The 20,982-nt window shown below is 35.6% G+C and overlaps 1 protein-coding gene across 1 annotated transcript; it reads right to left on the reverse strand.

The window, feature by feature from the left end:
- Positions 1–15,422: 15,422 nt before the first annotated feature.
- On the reverse strand, positions 15,423–16,599 carry LOC136225665 (acyl-CoA--sterol O-acyltransferase 1-like). The gene has a single exon (XM_066013772.1). It carries the CDS (start codon positions 16,490–16,492, stop codon positions 15,515–15,517), a length of 978 nt encoding a protein of 325 aa, XP_065869844.1. The 5' UTR covers positions 16,493–16,599; the 3' UTR covers positions 15,423–15,514.
- Between the last annotated feature and the right edge of the window lie 4,383 nt (positions 16,600–20,982).

Below are 20,982 nucleotides of genomic sequence, written 5' to 3' on the forward strand. Positions count from 1 at the left end.
ATGAGTGTCAAAGATTGTTAAGACATGATTGGGAAGAGGTTAGATTGATTCATGTTCTCCGCGAAGGTAACCATGTCGCGGACTAGATGGCGAATTACGCAGGAAGTTTACCCCTGGGTCTTCACGAGTGTAAGGTGCCCCTACAGGCATCCTAGATATCTTATTCTCTGATATTTGTGGTACTTGTCTTCCTAGGATGACTAGTATCACTTAGCTTGTTCTTTGTTGTGTTTCGGGGTTTCGTCCCCTCCATTATGATAAAAAAGACTGCTTACTTCTATTTGAAATGTCCTATGTTCAACTCCCTCCAATCTCATTTTATTTTAAAAAGTTTTTATTTATTTTATTTTTATTTTGATAACACTTTTATATTTAATATTCATTTTTATTATGTTTTTACCAGTAAAAAAAAGTAAACATGTTTAATTTTCTATTAGTTCAATGCTAGTTTCTAAGAAATGATAACATTTTTACAGTTTTAACGCGTTGGAGGCTAAAAAATTTTTGTCCAGTCCGAACGGGCTGGACTTTGAAAATTTACCGTCAACCGCACGGTTAAAAACAACTTGTTCTCTTAATACATCATTTTTCCTTGAACTTTTAAAGTGTCACGATAGTCTCTTCAATTTATATAAAATATTCAAATTTTTTTTAAGTTATAAAATAATCAATGAATCACTCAGTTGAAAAAAGAAAAAAGTAAGTTGCGTGTGGAAGATGTGTTGCATGTATTTTTGAATGTTATTATATAATTCACATAACGGATTAAAAAAGAGGTTTTTACTTGCTGAACTATAAAACTTATCTTCTCAAATATTAAAATTGTATACTTCGACATTTGTCCTTTTGCTTTTTAAAACTCGTACAATATATCTTCCGCGTTTAACCTTGTTTTTTTAACTAAGTAATTAATTAACTAAATTTTACATAAGTTTTAAAAGAAAATGCTGGAAAATTTATGTAAATTGAGGCACATTTGAAACATTTTAAAAATTCACAAGGTAATCAACCTTTTCAGTAAACAATTCATCTTACTTTTATTTTCCACGTGATAAAAAAGTATCAATATGGCCCATATTTTTCTCCCCTTATTGTTTTTCCTTTTGTTTTTGTTTTTTTTTTTTGATAGTTATTGTTTTTCCTTTTTATTAATTTCTTTTTTATGTCGGCAGAGCAGATAATTGGGTTTTGGTTTTAATGCTTATAATGTCCATTATAATTAATTATTTGAAACAATATATATATATATTATATAGGAGAGGTTCTTGTAAGAACCTTTTTTAGATGAGGACACTTCCTTATAGTGAGAATACTCAAAACTACGTCGTTTTGAGTATGAAAATTAGAAAAAAACGCTGCTGATGATGGGGTTCAAAAACCTTGGACCCTTCATTTACACTCCACACTGTTTATCACTGAGACAATTACTTTTTTTGTATATTATGTCGCGTGCGGCTTAATATACAACTTCCCTTGTAGCTTCTATTGTTTAATATTTGACGCATGCACTTATTAATATCGATTATATGTGCATAATAATGAATTATTAATAGAAAAAAAAAGAAATGTGCATAATAATGAATTATTAATAGAAAAAAAATTCAAAAAACGTGCTCTAATTTCTTATTTATTTAATTCCTCTATATTTTTGCAATTTATCTTTTAAAATGTTAAGGACGATGTTCTAAATATTGTTACATATGTTCTAAACTTTATAATTTGTGTTCTAAAAATTAAGTATAATGTTTTAAAAAAACCAGTAAATATATGGACCATTTTTGCATTTGTGCTATAATATAATTTATAACTCATATTCTAAATAACATAACGTATGTTCTAAAAAACATAACGTATGTTCTAAAGTTTATAGTTTGTGTTCCAAAAATTAAGTATAATGTTCTAAAAAAATCAGTAGATATCTGGATCGTTTTTACATTTGTTCCAAAAATATAATTTATAACTCATGTTCGAAAAAACATAACACATGTTCTAAAAAACATAACGTATGTTCTAAAAAATATGTCGTATGTTCTAAACTTCATAGTTCATGTTTTAAAAGTTAAAATATATGTTCTAACGTATGTTTTAAAAAATATATTTTCTTATATAACATAAATTACAAAAATATAAAGGAATTAAATAAATAAGAAGTTGGCGGATGTTCTTGGATTTTTTTTTTTCTATTAATAATTCATTATTATGCACATTTCTTTTTTCTATTAATAATTCATTATTATGCATATTTAATTGATATTAATAAGTGCATGCCTCAAATATTAAACAATATAGAAGCCACTAGTACAATGGTATATTAAGCAGCACGCGTGTTATAATGTACAGGAGAAACAATTGTCTTAGTGATAAGTAGGGTGGAGTGTAGATGGAAGTGTCTAGGTTCAACTCCCTCAAGCAACATTTATTTATTTTTATTGATTTTTATACTCAAAACGACGTAGTTTTGAGTGTTCTCGCCATAAGGAAGTGTCCTCACCTAAGAGGAGGTTCTCACTTGATCCCTCCCCTATATATATATATATATATATATATATATATATATATATATCAAAGTTGTAAGAAACATTATATTTATCGGTTAAGACTGACTTGAGTGGTTAAGAACTTTAAGTTGTCTAAGTTAGATCTCGAATTCGAATCCTAGCTTATATAGAAAGCTTTAATTGAGAGAGAATCCACATAAAGGATGTCTGACGAGATTCGAACTAAAAAATCGGATAAACTATTAAAAAAACATTATAATTAGTGGGGTGGATAGGATGTCTGACGAGCTTCGATTTAGGGGTGTTCAAAAATCAAACCGGACCGAAATAACCGACCGAATCGATGAATTTCGGTTTTTCGGTTCGGTTTTCGGTCTATTAGGTTCGGTTTCAGTTTTATTTTTATAATATTTCGGTAATTTCGGTCGGTTTGGTTTTTTAATCAAAATTACTAAATTAACCGAAAAAACCGAAAGAAATTAAATATAATTAGAAATTAGATTTATTATATAATTAGTGTATGTCATTTATTATTCTAAGTTATATTTGATTTAGAATTATATTATTAGAACCTTTGTTAAGCATGATAGTTTTTGGATTGCCTGTAACTGATTATATTATCAGTCTATTTAATGTTTATCTATCAATTTAGTACAATTATACACTAATTCATATTTGGAATTAAGATTGATTTCATTTCTATATAAAATTTCGATGTTTTTTTCTTTCTCTTCTTTTTTTTCTTTCAATCCAAAAAGGAAAATAAAAAATAAAAATTGTTATATATATAAGTAAATACCCAACAAATCTGATTTTCCGCCTCCTAATAAATACTATTCTCCTTCTGCCCGTGGACTAGCCAACACAACTTTGGTGAACTACGGTTTATGGTGAAACGAGTTAGGGATAGATCTAGGGATAGGGGGGCTGTGGGCGGCGAGGGGTGGTCGGATCAGGAGGGGGTTTGCGGCAGGGAAGGGGGCGGCGACCTGGTGGTATGGGGCGAGAAGGGTGAGGCGTGTATGGTTGGCGGCGGGCGTGCGCCTGGTGTAGATCGGGGCGGGGCGCTCGGCGGAGTGGAGGCAGGGGAGATCAGGGGCGTCGGCAGGGATCTTGTGGGCATAGATGGGGCGTCGGCAGGGATCTCGCGGGTGGCTCCCCTGCGGCTGGGGTCGGATCTGTGTGATCCGCGGGCGGTAGAGTCGGCAGTGATGTCGCGGGAGGCTATCCTGCGGCTGGGGGCGGATCAAAGGGATATGCGGGCGGCTGGGTTCTCTGATGCAGGGGGCAAGGCTCCCCCAATCTCGGGGGGAGATGCGGGGCGGGGGGTGCCTGGCGCAGGGCTATGCGCCGATAGTACCGGGCACTACCCAGGCGCTGCCGGCTCCTCGGCCGGGCAGTGGGCTGGGGCTATCGGCGCAGTGCCTAGTGCGGGATCCTCTTCTCCGGGCAGTGATGGGCAGGCAGGGGCAACGGCAGGGAGGCAGGCTGCCTCGGGTCTGGATGTTTCTAATAAATCGGGAAGGGTTGGTGTTGAAGGAGTAGCTCAAGGGAAGTCGGTTTCCCCCAGACCTAGGGTTCAGATGAGTGAGGTTGGTAAAAACTCTTGGAAGGACACGGTCATGGGGGTGGCTGAGGAAGAGCCGGTTTTAGAGGAAGTTTTAATGGTGGGAGAATTTGATGATATGTTCTCGGATTCTGATAAGGAAGATAATGGCCAGGAGGATCCTCTCTGTCCGGTCATTAGACTTTTCGCTGTAGAGAAGCGTGAGCTCAGAGAGAAGTGGAAGGTGTCTTTGATTGTTACTGTCCTGGGTAAGCGAATTAGTTTTAACTATTTTGCCCAAAGAATACAAGCGCAGTGGGCAAGGAAAGGTAAAGTCAGTATTACTGACCTGGAAAATGACTACTATGTCATTAAATTTACCAGGGTTGAGGATTATAATTCGGTTATCAAGGGAGGCCCATATATCATTTCCAATCATGTTTTGGCCTTACGGCCTTGGGTTCCTAATTTTAATCCTCACGACTGTTCGGTTAACATGATCTTGACTTGGGTAAGATTCCCGGGCCTTCCCATTGAGTACTACAGTGAAAACTTTCTTAGTAAAATAGGAGGTTTGGTTGGTAAGGTCCACCATGTGGACAAAACTACAATTGGGGCCATTAGGGGAAAGTTTGCTAGGGTGTGTATAGATGTTGATCTGGCTAAACCTTTACTATCAAAGTTCTGTGTTCAGGATAAAGTGTTCTTCATTGAGTATGAAGGTTTACATAACATTTGTTATGATTGTGGCATGTATGGTCATTCTCAGGAGAGTTGCCCTAAAAGGGAGAAGGTTGTTAAAGAGAGGGTTGAGAGTAGTGTGGGGATAACTGGAGGGAACCAGGGGAACGAAGGGAACTTTGGTCTCTGGATGGTGGCAAAGAGGCCCGCTAGACGTAGGAATCAACCTTCAGTTGTTTACAATTGTCCTCCTGATATCATCACAAATTCTAAGTCCCCTTCTTCTAAAGCTACTGTTATTCCAAATGTCAAGGAGAAGCCTGTCCTCAAAGCTAGGGAGGAGACTGGGGCTTCTTCAGCAGTCTTGCCTGGTTCCAGATTTGGGGCCCTGATGATTCAGGAAGTTCAAGAGTCGGACCAAGATGAGAATCATATGGATCAGAGCATGCTAGGATTGGAGTCTGTTGATCCAGTCGAGAAGGTGGTTGAATTTGTTAACCCGCTTTTTGTCTCTAAAGATGAAGCCCAGGGGGGGACCCTGACCCTTGTAGCTAGAAGGATGAAGAAATCAAATGAGGTTAGTATTCCTGTTCCTGGTATTGATCCTGGGATTGGGAAATCTATGGGAGTTAACAAAACTAATATGAAAAAGCTTAAAGGAAAACAAAAAAGTGCCCTTAACACTTTGGCTTTTCCAGATAAGAGGGGGCCTGCGAGTACCTCGGTAAGGCTCTCAGGAGCCCCTAGTAAATACCTGGCTTAGGGTAGGGGTGTGGTCAGTTGTCCTCCTTTCTATGGATTTGTTATGTTGGAATGTTAGGGGTGCGGCTAGCAAGGCTACCCGTATCCATATTAATGATCTTATTAAGCAGTTTAATCCATCTTGTTTTGCTCTTTTGGAAACTAAGATTAGTGGTGAGAAAGCAGATGAGGTGGTTAAGAAGTTTAAGAACTGGTACTGTGTTAGATCGGAGGCAACTGGCCGAGCTAGGGGGATTTGGCTTTTTTGGAGGCCAGATCGGATTCATTTTGATGTTCTTAGCATGGATAAGCAGTTCATTCATTGTAAAGTGAGTATCTCCGGCAATACTCCTTTTTTGATTACCCTTTTGTATGCCGATCCTATCTTGTCTAATCGAAAACGACTCTGGGAGGTTCTCTATTCTATGAGTGTCAGCATTTCTGAGCCATGGTTTATGGCGGGTGACTTTAATGATATCGCCTTTATGAGTGATCAGAGAGGGGGATCCAATCATTATGTCAATCGTTGTCTTCACCACAAGAATAGTATGGATTTATGTGGGCTTTCCGATCTGGGGGCTTCTGGTCATAAATTCACTTGGAAGCGTAATAATACATTTGTTCGATTAGACAAAGTCTACGCTAATGTTTTAGCTCTGACTTCCTTCCCTGAGTGTTCTGTGTTGAACCTCCCGTTCCGTCATTCGGATCATTGTCCTATTTTGTTTAGACTTTTGAGAGGTAAGCATCCTAGGGGTAAGAGACCGTTCCGGTATCAGTTGGCTTGGGAATCCCATCCTAAGTTCAAAGAGTTCGTTCACGAGAATTGGAAACCTCATTCGAATGTCCTGCAAGCTGCTGAAGGGTTTAGGAATAAGGTGCAGGGGTGGAATAGGAATGTGTTTGGGCATATTATCAGAAGGAAGAACAAGTTATTAAAGAGGATGGAGGGCATTCAACGAAGGTTGGAGGGGAGGTTTGATCATAGCCTGGAGGGCCTCCTCAGATCCCTTCAGAAGGAGCTGGAGGCTGTGCTTAGGCAGGAGGAGTTCCTTTGGTTCCAGAAGTCTCGGAAGTCTTGGATTAGAGATGGGGATTGTAATACCAGATACTTCCATCTATCTACCCTGATCAGAAGGCAGAGAAATAGAATTGAGGCCATTAAAGATTCTAATGGTGATTGGGTGTATGAAGATGAGGTTATTCGGAACTTAGCCTTGGATTTCTATAAGGATCTGTTCAAAGAGGAACCTGTTCTTTTGGAGGGGGCTCACTCTATTGCTACCTTTCTTTTAATCAGTGAGGAAAGTAGTCAGGATGCCTTTCAACCTATTTCCCGAAAAGAGATTGACCAAGCCATCTTCAGCATTGGGGCTTCTAAAGCTCCTGGGATTGATGGTCTGCCGGTGGGCTTTTACCATAAGCATTGGGAAGTCGTGAAGGAAGGCATCTATAATTTTATCTTAGGGGTGTTCAATGGTTCGAAGGATATTGAGCTGGTTAATAGAACCCTCCTAGTTCTGATTCCTAAGATTGATAAGCCTTCTTCCTTTTTGCATATGAGACCTATCAGTCTTTGTAATGTTCTTTACAAAACAGTTACAAAGATTATGGCTAATAGAATCCGTGGCATTCTTCCTGCGATCATTTGTCAGAATCAGGGTAGTTTTGTGCCTGGTAGACAAATGATGGATAATGTGGTGATCGCCCAAGAGATGGTCCACACGATGAAGATTAGGAAGGGGAAGAAAGGCATTGTGGCTTTGAAGCTGGATTTGGAGAAGGCCTATGATCGTATCAATTGGGATTTCTTGATGGAGAGCCTTGAGAGAGCTAGAATCCCGGACAGCTGGAGAAGATTAATTAAGGTATGTATTTCTTCTCCTGTGTTTCAAGTTATGGTCAATGGGGATATGTCGGAGGAATTTTCCCCGGGCAGGGGAATCCGTCAGGGGGGATCCTATGAGCCCCTTCCTTTTTGTTATTGCTATGGAGAGGCTCTCTCACCTGATTCAGGATGCGATTGATAATGGGAGTTTCCACCCTGTGGCGATCAACAGCTTCTTTCCCCAGGTGACTCACTTATTCTTTGCAGACGATGTCCTCATCTTTCTTGAGGGCAATGAGGAGCAGTTGAGGGTCATTATGGATATTCTGGATTGTTTTTGTTCGACCTCTGGGCAGAAACTTAATATCCAGAAATCTAGGATGATGTGCTCTAAGAATATGAATCAGAGAGTTTGTAAAAGATTAAGTAATCTCTCAGGTATTCCTCTTACTGATTCTCTTGGGAAGTATCTGGGCGTTCCCCTCCACAGTGAGCGTGTGTCTAAGGGCTCCTTCAAAGATACTTTGGATAGAGCTAATACGAAGTGTGCCACGTGGAAGGCCAAGACTCTGTCTCTCGCTGGCCGTCTCACGTTAATTCAATCTGTTAATTGTGCTGCTCCCAATCACATCATGCAGGCTTGTAAGCTTCTGGACCCTATGCTTAATGATCTTGATAAGATTAACCGTAGGTTCCTGTGGGGGGAAGCTGCGGAGGGCAGGAAGATCCATCTAGTGCCTTGGAGTGAGGTTTGCCAACCTAAAGATTCTGGGGGTCTGGGAATTAGGAAAGCAAAGGACAATAATAAATTTTTATTAATGAAACTCCTTTGGCGTATGTGGCAAATCTCCTCCTCTCTTTGGGTTCGCCTCATTTGTGGTAAGTATCGGAAAGACAAAATCTTCAGGGGCCCGAAAGAGAGAGTTGTTAATTGTTCCTTCCTCTAGAAAGGGCTTAGCGCTGTGTTTGATGAGTTCTGCTCGGGGGTTGGCTTGGAGGTGGGGAATGGTAAGTCCATTAGTTTCTGGTTTGATAACTGGATTGGGGATAAACCGTTAATGGATGTGTGTTCTTCCCCCCCTAGTGATATCCGCAGCTGGAGGATTGCCGATGTGGTGGACTCGGAAGGGGACTGGATCTGGTCGAAGTTTGATACTTTCTTTAGCCTTGAGACTCTCCTTAGAATTCGGGGAGTGAAGGTGAGTAATCAAGAAGAAGACTTGGATAGGCATTGCTGGGCGCTGACTAACAATGGAGTTTATTCTTACAAATCGGCCTTTGAAGCTTTCTCTATTAATAGATCTGATCCTCCCTCGGATGTTTGGAAGTCCATTTGGGCCCTCAAAGTTCCTTACCGTATTAGGAGTTTCCTATGGCTGGGCGTTAAGGACAGGCTTCTTACTATTTCGGATAGGCACAGAAGGCACTTGGTTGATTCTAGAGCTTGCAGTAGATGCAGAGGCCATGTTGAGACTTTGTGCCATGCTCTTAGAGATTGCTCTAATAGTAAAGAGGTTTGGAGGAAAATTCTCCCACACCATATTTTCTCTTCCTTCATGGCCCATTCTGAGGTCGACTGGTTCTCTGATGGTATTAGTGGCAAGTTACTTCCATACATGGAGCATGGTGACATTTTCTTTGCTATTATCTGTCACCAAGTTTGGAAATGGAGAAACGAGGAGATTTTTGGAGATAAAACTGTATTTATGACAAACTTAGCTGAATTCTTCTCGAAAAAACTTTTCTCTATTATCGATAGTTTCAAAGGAGAGTCCCTTGCCAGATCCTCCCAGTGTTGTGATGTCCATCTCGTTGGATGGAGCAGGCCAAGAGAGGGGGTTGTGAAGCTGAATACTGATGGTTCCTGCCTTAGTAATGGTAAGATTGCGGCTGGAGGTGTGCTTAGAGATGCAGGGGGCGCCTGGCTTTCTGGGTTCACCCAGAATTTAGGGTTGGGTTCTTCTTTCTCTGCGGAGCTCTGGGCTATTCTCACTGGTATCAATCTTGCTAAAAGGCTGGGTGTTAAGAGGCTTTCTGTTGAGTCTGATAATATGGAAGCCATCAAAATGATTTCTGAGAATCATACTATGGGTCTTAACAGTCGCAACCTCATCAAAGCTATTAAAAGGCTTTGCACCTCCTTTGAGTTCTTAGAGTTCAGTCACATATTTAGAGAGCAGAATCGAGTTGCAGATCGCTTGGCGGCGGCGGGCCATGAGGGGACGTTAGGTGTTACTACCCTTTTTGTTTCCCCTAGTTTCATTTCTCCTCTTCTTTTAGAAGATAGGATTGGGGTTAGCTTCCCTAGGCTAATCCCTGGGTAGTTTGTTGTTGTTTGTTTTTTCTTTTCCTTTTCTACCAAAAAAAAAAAGTAAATACCCAACAACATCATTAACGATGTAATATTAACGTTATATAAAAATAATTGTTAATGAATTTTTTTAATATAAGAAAACCGAATAACCGAACCGAACCAACCGAAATAATTTGGTCCATTCGGTTCGGTTATTTATTATTATTTGGTTAGGTTCGATTTTTATTTTTAAGATTATTCGGTTTTTGGTTATTTCGATTCGGTTTTCAGGCCGAACCGACCGATGAACACCCCTACCTCGATTCAAGAAATCGGACAAATTATTAAAAAAATATTATAGTTAGTTGGGTGAATTTTAATTGATTATTAATTAAATTTATATTTTTATATTTTCTTATTTAGTAATAAAAAATTATTATATAAATATAATTAAAATATATATTATAATATTTAAAATAGTTTAATATATAACTTCATTTAGTCATTAAGGTTCATGTGAATACTGCTACATATTTGTAATCTATATTTTTAAAATATGCAAACAATGTCATTTTTTTTTTAGCTTAGATAAGTAAAAAATAATGTACATAAATAATATAATTCATCCAAACTAAGAAATAATGTTCTTTCTACCTCTAAATAAAATAAATTTCAAATTAAAATTCTAATATATATAATATTTAATTTTAATTTTATTATTTAAAATATATTCAAATCGTGTCAGCATTATGTAAAACCGTGTCCTATTCACGCAATATTTTATCTTTAAAGTAGAGCATCCGGACGTTACAAACTAATAGTACATCCGTTTATTTATGGAAAAGAAAAAAAAAGTTAAAGTCGAATGATGAAATAATATATTTTTCCTGTTTTTGAATTATAAATAAATATGGTTATTAATTTGGTAATTACAGCCTGGATTCAGACCAATAATGGAAGTGAAAACGTAGCAGTTATTATTCGATATGAAAATGGTAAAATATATAGGGGAGGCAGAGTTACAGCAAAAATGGGTGCTGGTCTTTCCTTAAAGTTGGTTTTTTTTGCTAACTTTTCCACTCCTGTTGACATTCTATTTAAGATAACTATATTATATTTATCCAAATTACTTTTAATCAATTTAACTTTTTTAATCTAATTATGAATATGATTAATGTTCTGTTTTCTAATTTAATCTTATTGCAGAGCAATAATACAACTAAGGTGGAGATATGGGTGGATAATTTCTCTTTACAATCTTTTACCATGGAAGAATGGACATCTCACCATCATGATATTATTCACAAGGTATAAATTATATATATAGAAAAAAGAATACTATTATTATTTTATTGGTACAGAGATAATCCATTTTGTTTGACATAATTATAATTTTTATTACATTTATATCATATCTAATCATATATAGATCAGATAACATGATTATGATACGACATGTTTTGATTTCTTTAACTGCTACATATTATAACTATTAACTATTATACATTATATTAGAAACAAAAAACACTAGTATACATTTTAATTGATGGATTACTTAGAGCATCTCCAGTAGAGGTTGTTTCAAAGAGTGTCAAAAATTAACACACCATACTAAAATATAATATTTTATTAATTTAGTAATCTATATTACTCTTGACAACTTTTAATTAAAAATGCTTCAATAGTAAGCAACTTTAAAAGTTGCCGCAATGACTCCACAAATCATTACTTAATATATAATTTATTTAATTAGAAATATTGTCAACCAATAGTAAAATGAGAGAGAAAGTCATCAAAAATGTGAACCAACAATATTCAAGTAAATCAACTTTTTTTACATTAAAAAATGTTTGACAACCTTGTAGCAAGGTTGCCAAAAATTGTCAACTTTTTAGCATCCATCATCACTCCAATAATAAGCACTCTTTAAAAATTGTCAAACTAAATGTCACATCAGCTGGCATTCTTTTGGATTAGCATGTCAATACTAACTAAACCTAAAAATTTACGTGTCAATATCAACTAAAAAATGACATATTATCTGCTAAACTAAACTCAAACACTAAAATTACGTGTCGATTCTCTTTCCATTTTACACCCCTATATTGACCATTGTATGCTATATACATTGGCAAGGCAGTCACGGATGGTCCGCCAACCCGTGATTCCAGGGACAATAAAAAAATTATTTACAGAATTTTTTGTCGAAATCTATAATTTAATTTCTGTTTTCACCTTTCGGAATGGAAAGAATTTCCGTAGCCAGTAGTCCCACCCATAGAGGTGCAAACCATCTGCGAAAGTGAATAGTCACTGCTGCCGGCGGTGGATACCCTTATGAACCAAAAAAATCTCTAGCGGGTATGGAATCAAAGGTAGAATTTAGGTCGAAATTGTTCATTTCTGATGCTTAGTCCCCAGGAAAATATGTAATTCTTAACATATTTATCATTGTCCCTCTGAGTATTTGTTTCTAGCTCCTCCACCGGATATATATGAACTTTATGATGCAAAATTTCTGAAATTTCAGAGATTAATATAAGATATATGATTGGACCTTTACTATCAGTGTGAGCTTTTAGTTTAATCGGTTCCATGATATGGTATCACAGACCAAACCCTAATCTATCTCCATTTATCTCTCTCTATCGAAATATCTCTCTCTCCTACCCCCGCCGCCGTAATGACAACCACCTCCGCAACCTCCAATATCGAAACTCCTAATACCGAAACCTCCACCACCATGACAGCTAATACCGACATAACTTCTCCCACCCATCTGTCCCTCACTATATCGAACATCTCCACTTTTATCAAAATTACCCTAGACATCGAAAAAGGACACTATCCAACTTGGGTTGTCCTGTTTAAACTTTATGCCAAAGCCTTCCAGGTCCTCGATCACATCATTCCCCTTCAAACCACAAACACTTCCGCCAACTCCCTACAACAGAAAAACCCTGAACTCTGGTCCCGTATCGATGTTGTTGTCCTCCAATGGATATATAGCACTATCTCCATTGACTTGCTTCACACCATCTTTGAATCAGATTCCACCGCAGCCACAGCCTGGAGCCATCTATAAGATATATTTTCAGACAACAAGCACTCTCGTGCTCTTTTTCTTTAACAAGAATTCTCGAAAATCAAGCTGGATGACTTTTCTGATATCTTTTCCTACTATCAACACCTTAAATCTCTCTCCGGTCAATTATCGAATGTGGACTGTCCTGTTACCAATGATCAAATGGTCTTACAACTTATATTCGGTTTAACTGATGCTTATGATAATGTTGGCATTCAGATCCGACATGGGAATCCCCTCCCTCCCTTTCACAAAGCTAGATCCATGCTCATCCTTGAAAAGACCGCCCGCGCCCGCAAGAACACTCTATCTTCGGATTCTATCGCTCTTACCGCGGCATCCGCCGAATCAGCACCATCGCCGTCATAGTTTTCACCCGCACGGCCGGCGCTCCACTGTGAAAACCAATTCCATCGCGGCGGCAGGCACAACAGCCGATATAACCGAGGCAGAGGGGGTCGTTACAGCTCTCGGTCATCGACAGGTTCCAACTTTCGCCACTCTTTCATCCCGCCTTGGGCTTATTCCTACCTCTGGGCGCTGCAACAACCATGGCCACCCCACCCTGTCCGTATCCAACGAACTCCTGGACGAATCAGACTTCCTCAGGCCGACAACCGCCTCAATCCGGCATACTTATAGATTATATCTTATCTGTATATTCAACATAGTTAGTTCCCTATTTCTAGCCTAGAATATAGGATTAGACTTTCACTACAACGTGAATTGTATTCTGTATATATATTGAATTACACATCAATAACAGTCACTCAAGAATTCAAACTGTTACATGGTATCAGAGCCTCTAGAACCAAACGGTCAAAGGTTCGAGTCCTAGCAACCTCAAATTTGTGGAATTAAAAACATTTCTTTATATAAAAAATATTCTATTATATATATATATATATATATATATATATATATATATATATATATATATATATATCTTTATTGCAAGTGATATTAAAGGAATATAACTCTGTCACATGGCGCTAAAGATCTGAAACCAACTCTTGGAGAAAGAGAGCATGTGGCATCTCCTCAATAAAATAAAGTAGAACGACTACGTATCAGGAAGTTTGATCTAGAAAATCTCACTATATCTAGTTAAGGATCCAGTCGTTGTATGAGAATCATGGACCTAGTGGACTTGAAGAATATTAGTCTCTGATATCTGGGAACACATTACCTATCAAAAGAGGACACGTAGCACACTGTGCTTCTCAATCCATAAATACCTTTTATGGTTCGATCACAGTATATTTATTAGTTTGTTTTACACTCTAATTATTTCGATCACAACCTTTCATACTTTAATCACGATTCATTATAATTTATTAAAGAGATAAGGACCAAATTTAACTCTGACCTTTTAAGTGAATGGACGATTTAGCCTAACGTATGAAATTGTATAAAATTTAACTTTAGTGCTTCCAAGAAAAATCAATTTTAGCTTAGTGCAATCGAAAATTTAAAAATACTCATTTGGCTATTATTAATTTTACTGTCATGTCAGACTTTTCAAATGAGTTTGTCGATAAATTAAAATAGTTTCGTACATTTTTTATTGGGTTTTTTATAACTATATTAATAACACAGTAAATATTCTAGACAGTTTAACAAAAAAATTTGTGATTAATTTATAAGTAGCAGATTTAATTTTTAGCATTTTAACAAAAAAAAAATTATAATTTTGTTAGTAATAAATTAAATAACTTAGATATAATTGATATTTGAAATGTCTGATATAATTTTTTTCTTTCTAATTTTTAATAATATAAAGCTAAAATTAATATTATTTGGAAACGTTAGAACTAAATTTGCACTATTTTAGACATTAACACTAAATCCATAATTTTTTCAAAATGTTAGTATTAAATCAAGCATTTATCCCTCAATTAAAAAAAATGGAATAAGATGTAAAAATACCCCTAATGATACAATAAGGAGTAATTTTACCTCTAATATCTAAAATGGTGTAATTTTACCCTCAACATTGGCAGTCAATAGTAATTTTACCCCTAACGCTGACAAGTTAGTTCAATTTGAGAAATAGTTCATTAAATTGTCTTTCTCGGTAAATCTTGCCATCTACGGTTCGCATGTGCGTCATTTTATCACTAATTAGTAACAAGTCACAAACATATGATTAAATGAGAAAAAAAATTAAATAATATATTGTAACTTGTATGAGATGGAAAAAAAAATCAAATATTTCGTCAAATTTAAAAATTTTAATTTTCAATTCTATTATTAAATAATAAAAAATATGATTTTTTTTTAGAATCAACCACGTGCAATAGGTATAAAATAAGGAACAAAATATCTGCATTTTATAATAATGTCTGAAATTGACCCAACTTATCAACGTTAGAGGTAAAATTGCTCTTGGCTGCAAACGTTAGGGTTAAAATTATATCATTTTAGACGTTAGAGGTAAAATTACTCCTGACTCTAACGTTAGAAGTATTTTTGCATCTTATAAAAAAATCAAAGTAAAATTTATCATAATTTTTTTTAATCTATCATAAATATTTATAATAAAAAATTACATAAATTTATTTAATATAATCTTTTCTATATTGATTTTTTTTAGATATTAGTCATTTTCAAAGAGAGGAAAGTAGTAGGTGACTTCAAATATGTACCCACTGCAATTATTACATACTCTTGCATCAACTTTATTTCATTATGACACTTTAAATGCCATAATGAGGTCAATGTATTTATTTATAGGAATTATTTTTAACTATAGGTTAAACATAGCTCCTTATATATATATAAAAAAAATTCATTATACTTATATAAGGAATTATTTTACTAATTAACACCATTTGAGTGTTTAATCCCAAATCCTAAGCCAAAAAAACTTAGTCCACCATTCTTTCACAAAAGCAGCTACGACAACGTACTCATCAAGCGCTCTAAGATCAGCTTTACATCGTAGAAAAGTCGGAAAGAACATCCAAAAACAAGTAACCAACACAAATCCAACAGTCAACGGCGCAGATATCCACACCGGAAACCACCACCGGCCGTTAACTACCTTCTTCAAAGCCACCTCAACCACTAAACACACTCCGTGAAGCAAGAAGAAGAAGCTGATTTCCCAAGTGGGCTTCACGCGCCCCAAGTAGTAGAAAATAAGCTCGTGCATAATAGCTGACACCACAAATGTCCCCATAATTGCTGGAAGTGGAGCCCACCGCCGACCAATAATTGGAGAAACTGTTCTCAGGAGAGGTTCGTATACAGTCGGACGTAGAATACTCGTGACCATGAGGTTCCATCTTTTTCCCCAGAAATCTTGGAGCGAAGCTGATCTGTACGGCTCGTTGAACTGTGGCTCGAGCTCAAAACCCAGAACGGCTCGAGCCAGGATGGCCAAAATGGCGAAACCCAATTCTAGAAAAATGTATATATGAAGAGAATATAGGACTAGAATTGCCTTTGGGTGTATAAATTCTCTATAATTATAGACACGAATCAATATAACCAAAAGTATGAACTTTATGACCGCATAATTTGGAAAAGATGACTTTTCACATTTATGAGGAATTGGGTATTTTTTATTTTGACTATTTTGAGATGGGGTTTCTTCATTTTTGCCATTTGGATGAGATTTCTGAGATGGGTTTTCTTCATTTTGGGGATAAAGATGAGATTTTTGAGATGGGTTTTGTTGAATTTTGATGGGGAAACAAGCAAGAAGGAGAAATCGGATTAAAGAAATTGAAGGGTGAGATGATAAAGGACCAAGACCAAATGCATAAAGTAAGAGCTTGAAATTTGCAAGCCAAGCAATGAAGAAAGCTGTCATACCTCCAAGATGTATGGAATGAAGATTGAGAGGAAGAAGAACAAATAGGCAAATAAATAAATGGAATTGTCTTTTTAGTGATTATGAATCCACTAGAAAAACGACACACACAAAAAAAAAAAAACACATAATAAATGGAATTAAATTGCTATAACTTTTTCTTTCACAGAATGAAAATATTACAGAACATCAAAAATAAATAAATAAACAAATACACCCGTGATAAAAAGAAGTAGGGGAACACTGCAGGATGAGAGCGAGTTGTCCTAGTTAATATGTGAGCAATTAGGGCTTTAAATGAGCGAGCCGCTGGTGGACATGATTTTCAGATTCGGTTTGTAAACAAGTTGAGTTTGAGCAAATCAAGTTCGTAAGCAAACTCGATTAGAGGCTTAACAAGTTCATAAAATCTGCCATATTTTTTGAAGCAAATTTTACAATTAATCATTAAAATAAAAATGATTACAAACTAAATTATACATGAGAAATCCTATTCAAATAAAATTATACATGAGAAATTGTAATCTAAAAATAAAAATAAAAATTATGTAATATGGAATAAGAGTTTTTTTTGGCGAGTTTTGCGGATATAATATAATATAAATAATAAAGTTAACTTGTGTATATAAAAGGCCTAATACACAAATACTTCCTTGAATTTGTTCAAATGTTGTAACTGCCCTTCCAATTTTCAATTGTAACAACTTACCGTTTAAACTTGTCAAATTGTAAAATATAACCCTAAATTGGGAATCTTTTTACCCCGTACTTGAAGCTGTAAAAACGTTTCTCCGGATTCGTATCACGCCAAAGATCTGATTATCATATTCCACGAGCGTTGTAGCTTTTGTATTTCACGTGTTTCTTCAATTACAGTTCATGTCAACAATTTGGGGTTATGTTTTACAATTGAACAAGTTTGAAATGTTATATTTTATAATTGGACATGTTTGAGGGATAAGTTGTTACAATTAAAAATTCGAAAGGCAATTGTAATATTTGGACAAGTTCAAAGGGTTATTTGTGTATTAGGCCTCTATAAAATAAAAGAGTTTGTTACTGTTAAAAAGAAATAATAAAATAAATCTCCCTTTGAAAGTGTGTGTTGTGGGCCAAGGAAGATGCATAGAAACTGAGAAAGCTACCAACGGTCTGCTGGTGGAAAAAAGAGTTTGTGGACATCCCACATCGCTAGTTTGAGACTAAAAAGGTGACTTTGTAGATTATAAATGGGGCACTGACAGTCTGGACAAAACTAGATGCATTTTGCTATCAGTTACGAATTAAAAGCCGTGGTGCTAAATGGGCTTTTTCCAAAAATTAAACTTTTGATAAAAATGAGTATTTTTTTTGTTTTGTTTTTTTATAAATTGGGGTTAAACCGGTTCACCGGGTTACTTCCAGTTAGAGATGGGCAAAAAAACCAGTTAACCTGGTAACCAAACCGAAAATCAGTAATCCGAACCGGAAAAAACGGTTAACTGAATTAATGGTTAAAAAAAAATAGATAGATAACGGTTTCAGTTTCGGGTTAGAGTGTTTAAAAACCACGGTTAACGGTTAACCGAACCGTTTAATAAATATAAATTAAAAAAATTTAATATATTATATAACATATATCATATTATATTATAAGATTAAAAAAAAGCTTTTAACATAGATTATAATATACTAGTTTTAGACCCGTGCTTTGCACGGATTGTTTGTTTGGTTTAATACAAATATGTAAATATCTACAAATTTGTATATTAAAACTTCAATGAATATATAAATATTAAAATTTAGTATAATTCTTTTTTACGCCGGACACTCTTGAAATTGTCATATACATTAGCTGAATACCTAACATCTGCTAGTCGAAGACCCACTCGTTGCGCGCGCAATAAGCCACTGTTTAGCTAAATAAATATGAACTACTTGAATGAATTCAAAAATAAATAATTACAAATTTTTCATACCCAAATAATAACACAACCATAATAAATTAGAAAATACACTTTCATAGACCTCAATTTGGTAATTCTCTCTTCTTTCACTCTTATACTTTGTTTGCATTCTCGTATCTAAAGAAGCTGGACCAGTGCAAATTGCTTTCCTATGGTAAATTTTTGCATGAATTTTAAATAGATGAATTAGAGCATCATCAAGAGATGATAGCTGAAAATCAATTCTAACAGCCTAAATCATACTTCAGTGTCAAGTTAATTTAGATTTTGAAATATTGTGAGCATTTTCAATAAGCTACATTGTCAAAGGGACACAATCACCACTCTTGTGAGGGATACATCACCACTCTTTTGTAAAATTTCAGCCCTTCAAATTTTCTATAGCAACTTTAACCCATGTAGTAGAGTCTAATTAAATTAGGGACATAAAAATGTGTATCAATTTCAACAAACCGACAATATCAGATTGAGATTATGAAGCGTTATGTAATTAAAACAACACTCCATCATACCAAAGAAATAAACTAATTTTAATTATCAAATGACAACAAAATTTCCATTTAAATTATGATTATGATTATGCTAATTAACAAACTAAAATACAGAAAGATTGTAGGTACATACTAAAGAGAAGAAGATGATATATTTGAAGGACTTTTTTTATAGCAGTTATAGAAGTCAAGCTCGTTGATGAATTTGATAAACTCTATAGATCCATATAATCCAGAATTAACATTACAGTACATCTTGAACTTAAAAATCAGCACAAAACCCATTCAAGTAAAACATGAAAAAAAAGGCTCCCTAAGCCCGGAACATAATTATTTCAATATATGTACTTACACATTAAAAAAAGAACATTAACAAATTCATCTGCTTAAAAGAAAAATATGTGATCAAAATATCAAATTGGAATAGTTTCATTTTTCCAATGGTGTGCTGAACTAAAATTGCAGACCTAATTATGATAAAAAAACATCCACATTTGCTTTTGAGTTAAGTAGGTAAAATTGTGTCATTAAACAACATATATTATTTTCAAGATGTACACCCTTGTGGTGGGACCCCTCTCTAGACCTCGCTTAAGTAGGGACGCGTAGTGCACCGGACCGCCCTTTTATCTTGGGGAATAACTACAATATGATTAAATTTATGAAAGAAATGATAATTAACTTGTCTTATAACATCATATTAGAATTCTAAAAGTTAATTATCAACTTTGAAAAACTCAATTTTGTATGAAAACTGATTGAAATTAATGTTATTACTTGAAAAAGGTTGTCAACCAACTATAGGAAATTTATGCATTACTTGATTAATAAGCACAAAGATTTAAAAAGAAAATAGAACTTACTTGACATTTAGTGAACAGTTGCTTCTCTTAGAGAAACCAATGTCAGTGCAAATAGCTTTTATATCAACTCCATAGAACTCACCTTTGGCCATAACAAATTCTTCTATGTCATCAGCCAATGTCATCCTTGATGTGTATATCTAGAAACATCATATGATAATTCAGTAATCATAAAATAATGGCTACAAAAAGTAATATTGCAGATAACTGAAAAAGATCTTCAATTCATTGTTAGTCACATATACCTAGAAAACACACCTCCTTATTTTAATATTAGGAAGTGGAAATTCAATCTTCCTATCTATTCCGCCAAGCCGAAGCAAAGCATGATCAAGTAAACCACATGGTAGAAAAATCTTTGGATTTCCTTAATAAAAACTTCAACCCTTTACGAAATGCAAAATTGGTGACAACCAAGCGAATGTGAAATTGTACCCAAATAACATAGTGTTAAAAAGAATTAGAGAATGGGAAACAGATCTTGTTAACGGCATTTGAGAATGTGGACAAAAGAATCGGAGAACGTGGGCATGAGCGCTGAAAAGCTAGATAATTTGGGGAAAGTGAACCGTGTTAACGAATGTGAAACGTGAGAATGGGAAGCTTTAAGAAAATGACATGTCAGTAAAAGAAGGCTTTAGAACTTGATACATCAGCTATGATGCACGGACACTTCGGAATCATCACTTATCGCGTGTCCGATACGTTTCCGACACTGATACGGCCGGACACTCCAGGGACACCGTGTCGGGACTGTGTCTGTAATTTCGGAAAGTTGGACACGCGTATCAGTGAAGGATACGCGTGTCCCAGGAAAAAAACCCTAATTCTTCAAAACCGAAAAATCCTTTCCGATTCCGATTACATCCTTTCCTATTCCGTTCATCTCCTTCAATAACCGATTACATCCTTTCCTATTCCGTTCATCTCCTTCAAAACCGAAAAATCCTTTCCGATTCCGTTCATCTCCTTCAATAACCGATTGATTCTTATTCCATTGGAGAGTCAGAAACTCCAAAGGACAGGGACAGGGGGAATTAATATGCCATTAATACAAAAACTCTCAAACTTCTCCATCCATCTATATAAATAGGGCTGCTAACATTCTAAATTCTTACGTTCCTGTTCCTACTCAAATTTCTAATTGTTTTGCTTGGAGATTGGATATATTTTTAATATTTATAAATTTA

Source organism: Euphorbia lathyris, chromosome 4, assembly GCF_963576675.1.
Source record: "Euphorbia lathyris chromosome 4, ddEupLath1.1, whole genome shotgun sequence".
Classification (NCBI taxonomy): Eukaryota; Viridiplantae; Streptophyta; class Magnoliopsida; order Malpighiales; family Euphorbiaceae; genus Euphorbia; species Euphorbia lathyris.

Excerpts from the sequence above, each read along its gene's own strand:
- LOC136225665 (XM_066013772.1), bottom strand. The coding sequence starts at position 16,492 with ATGACAGCTTTCTTCATTGCTTGGCTTGCAAATTTCAAGCTCTTACTT.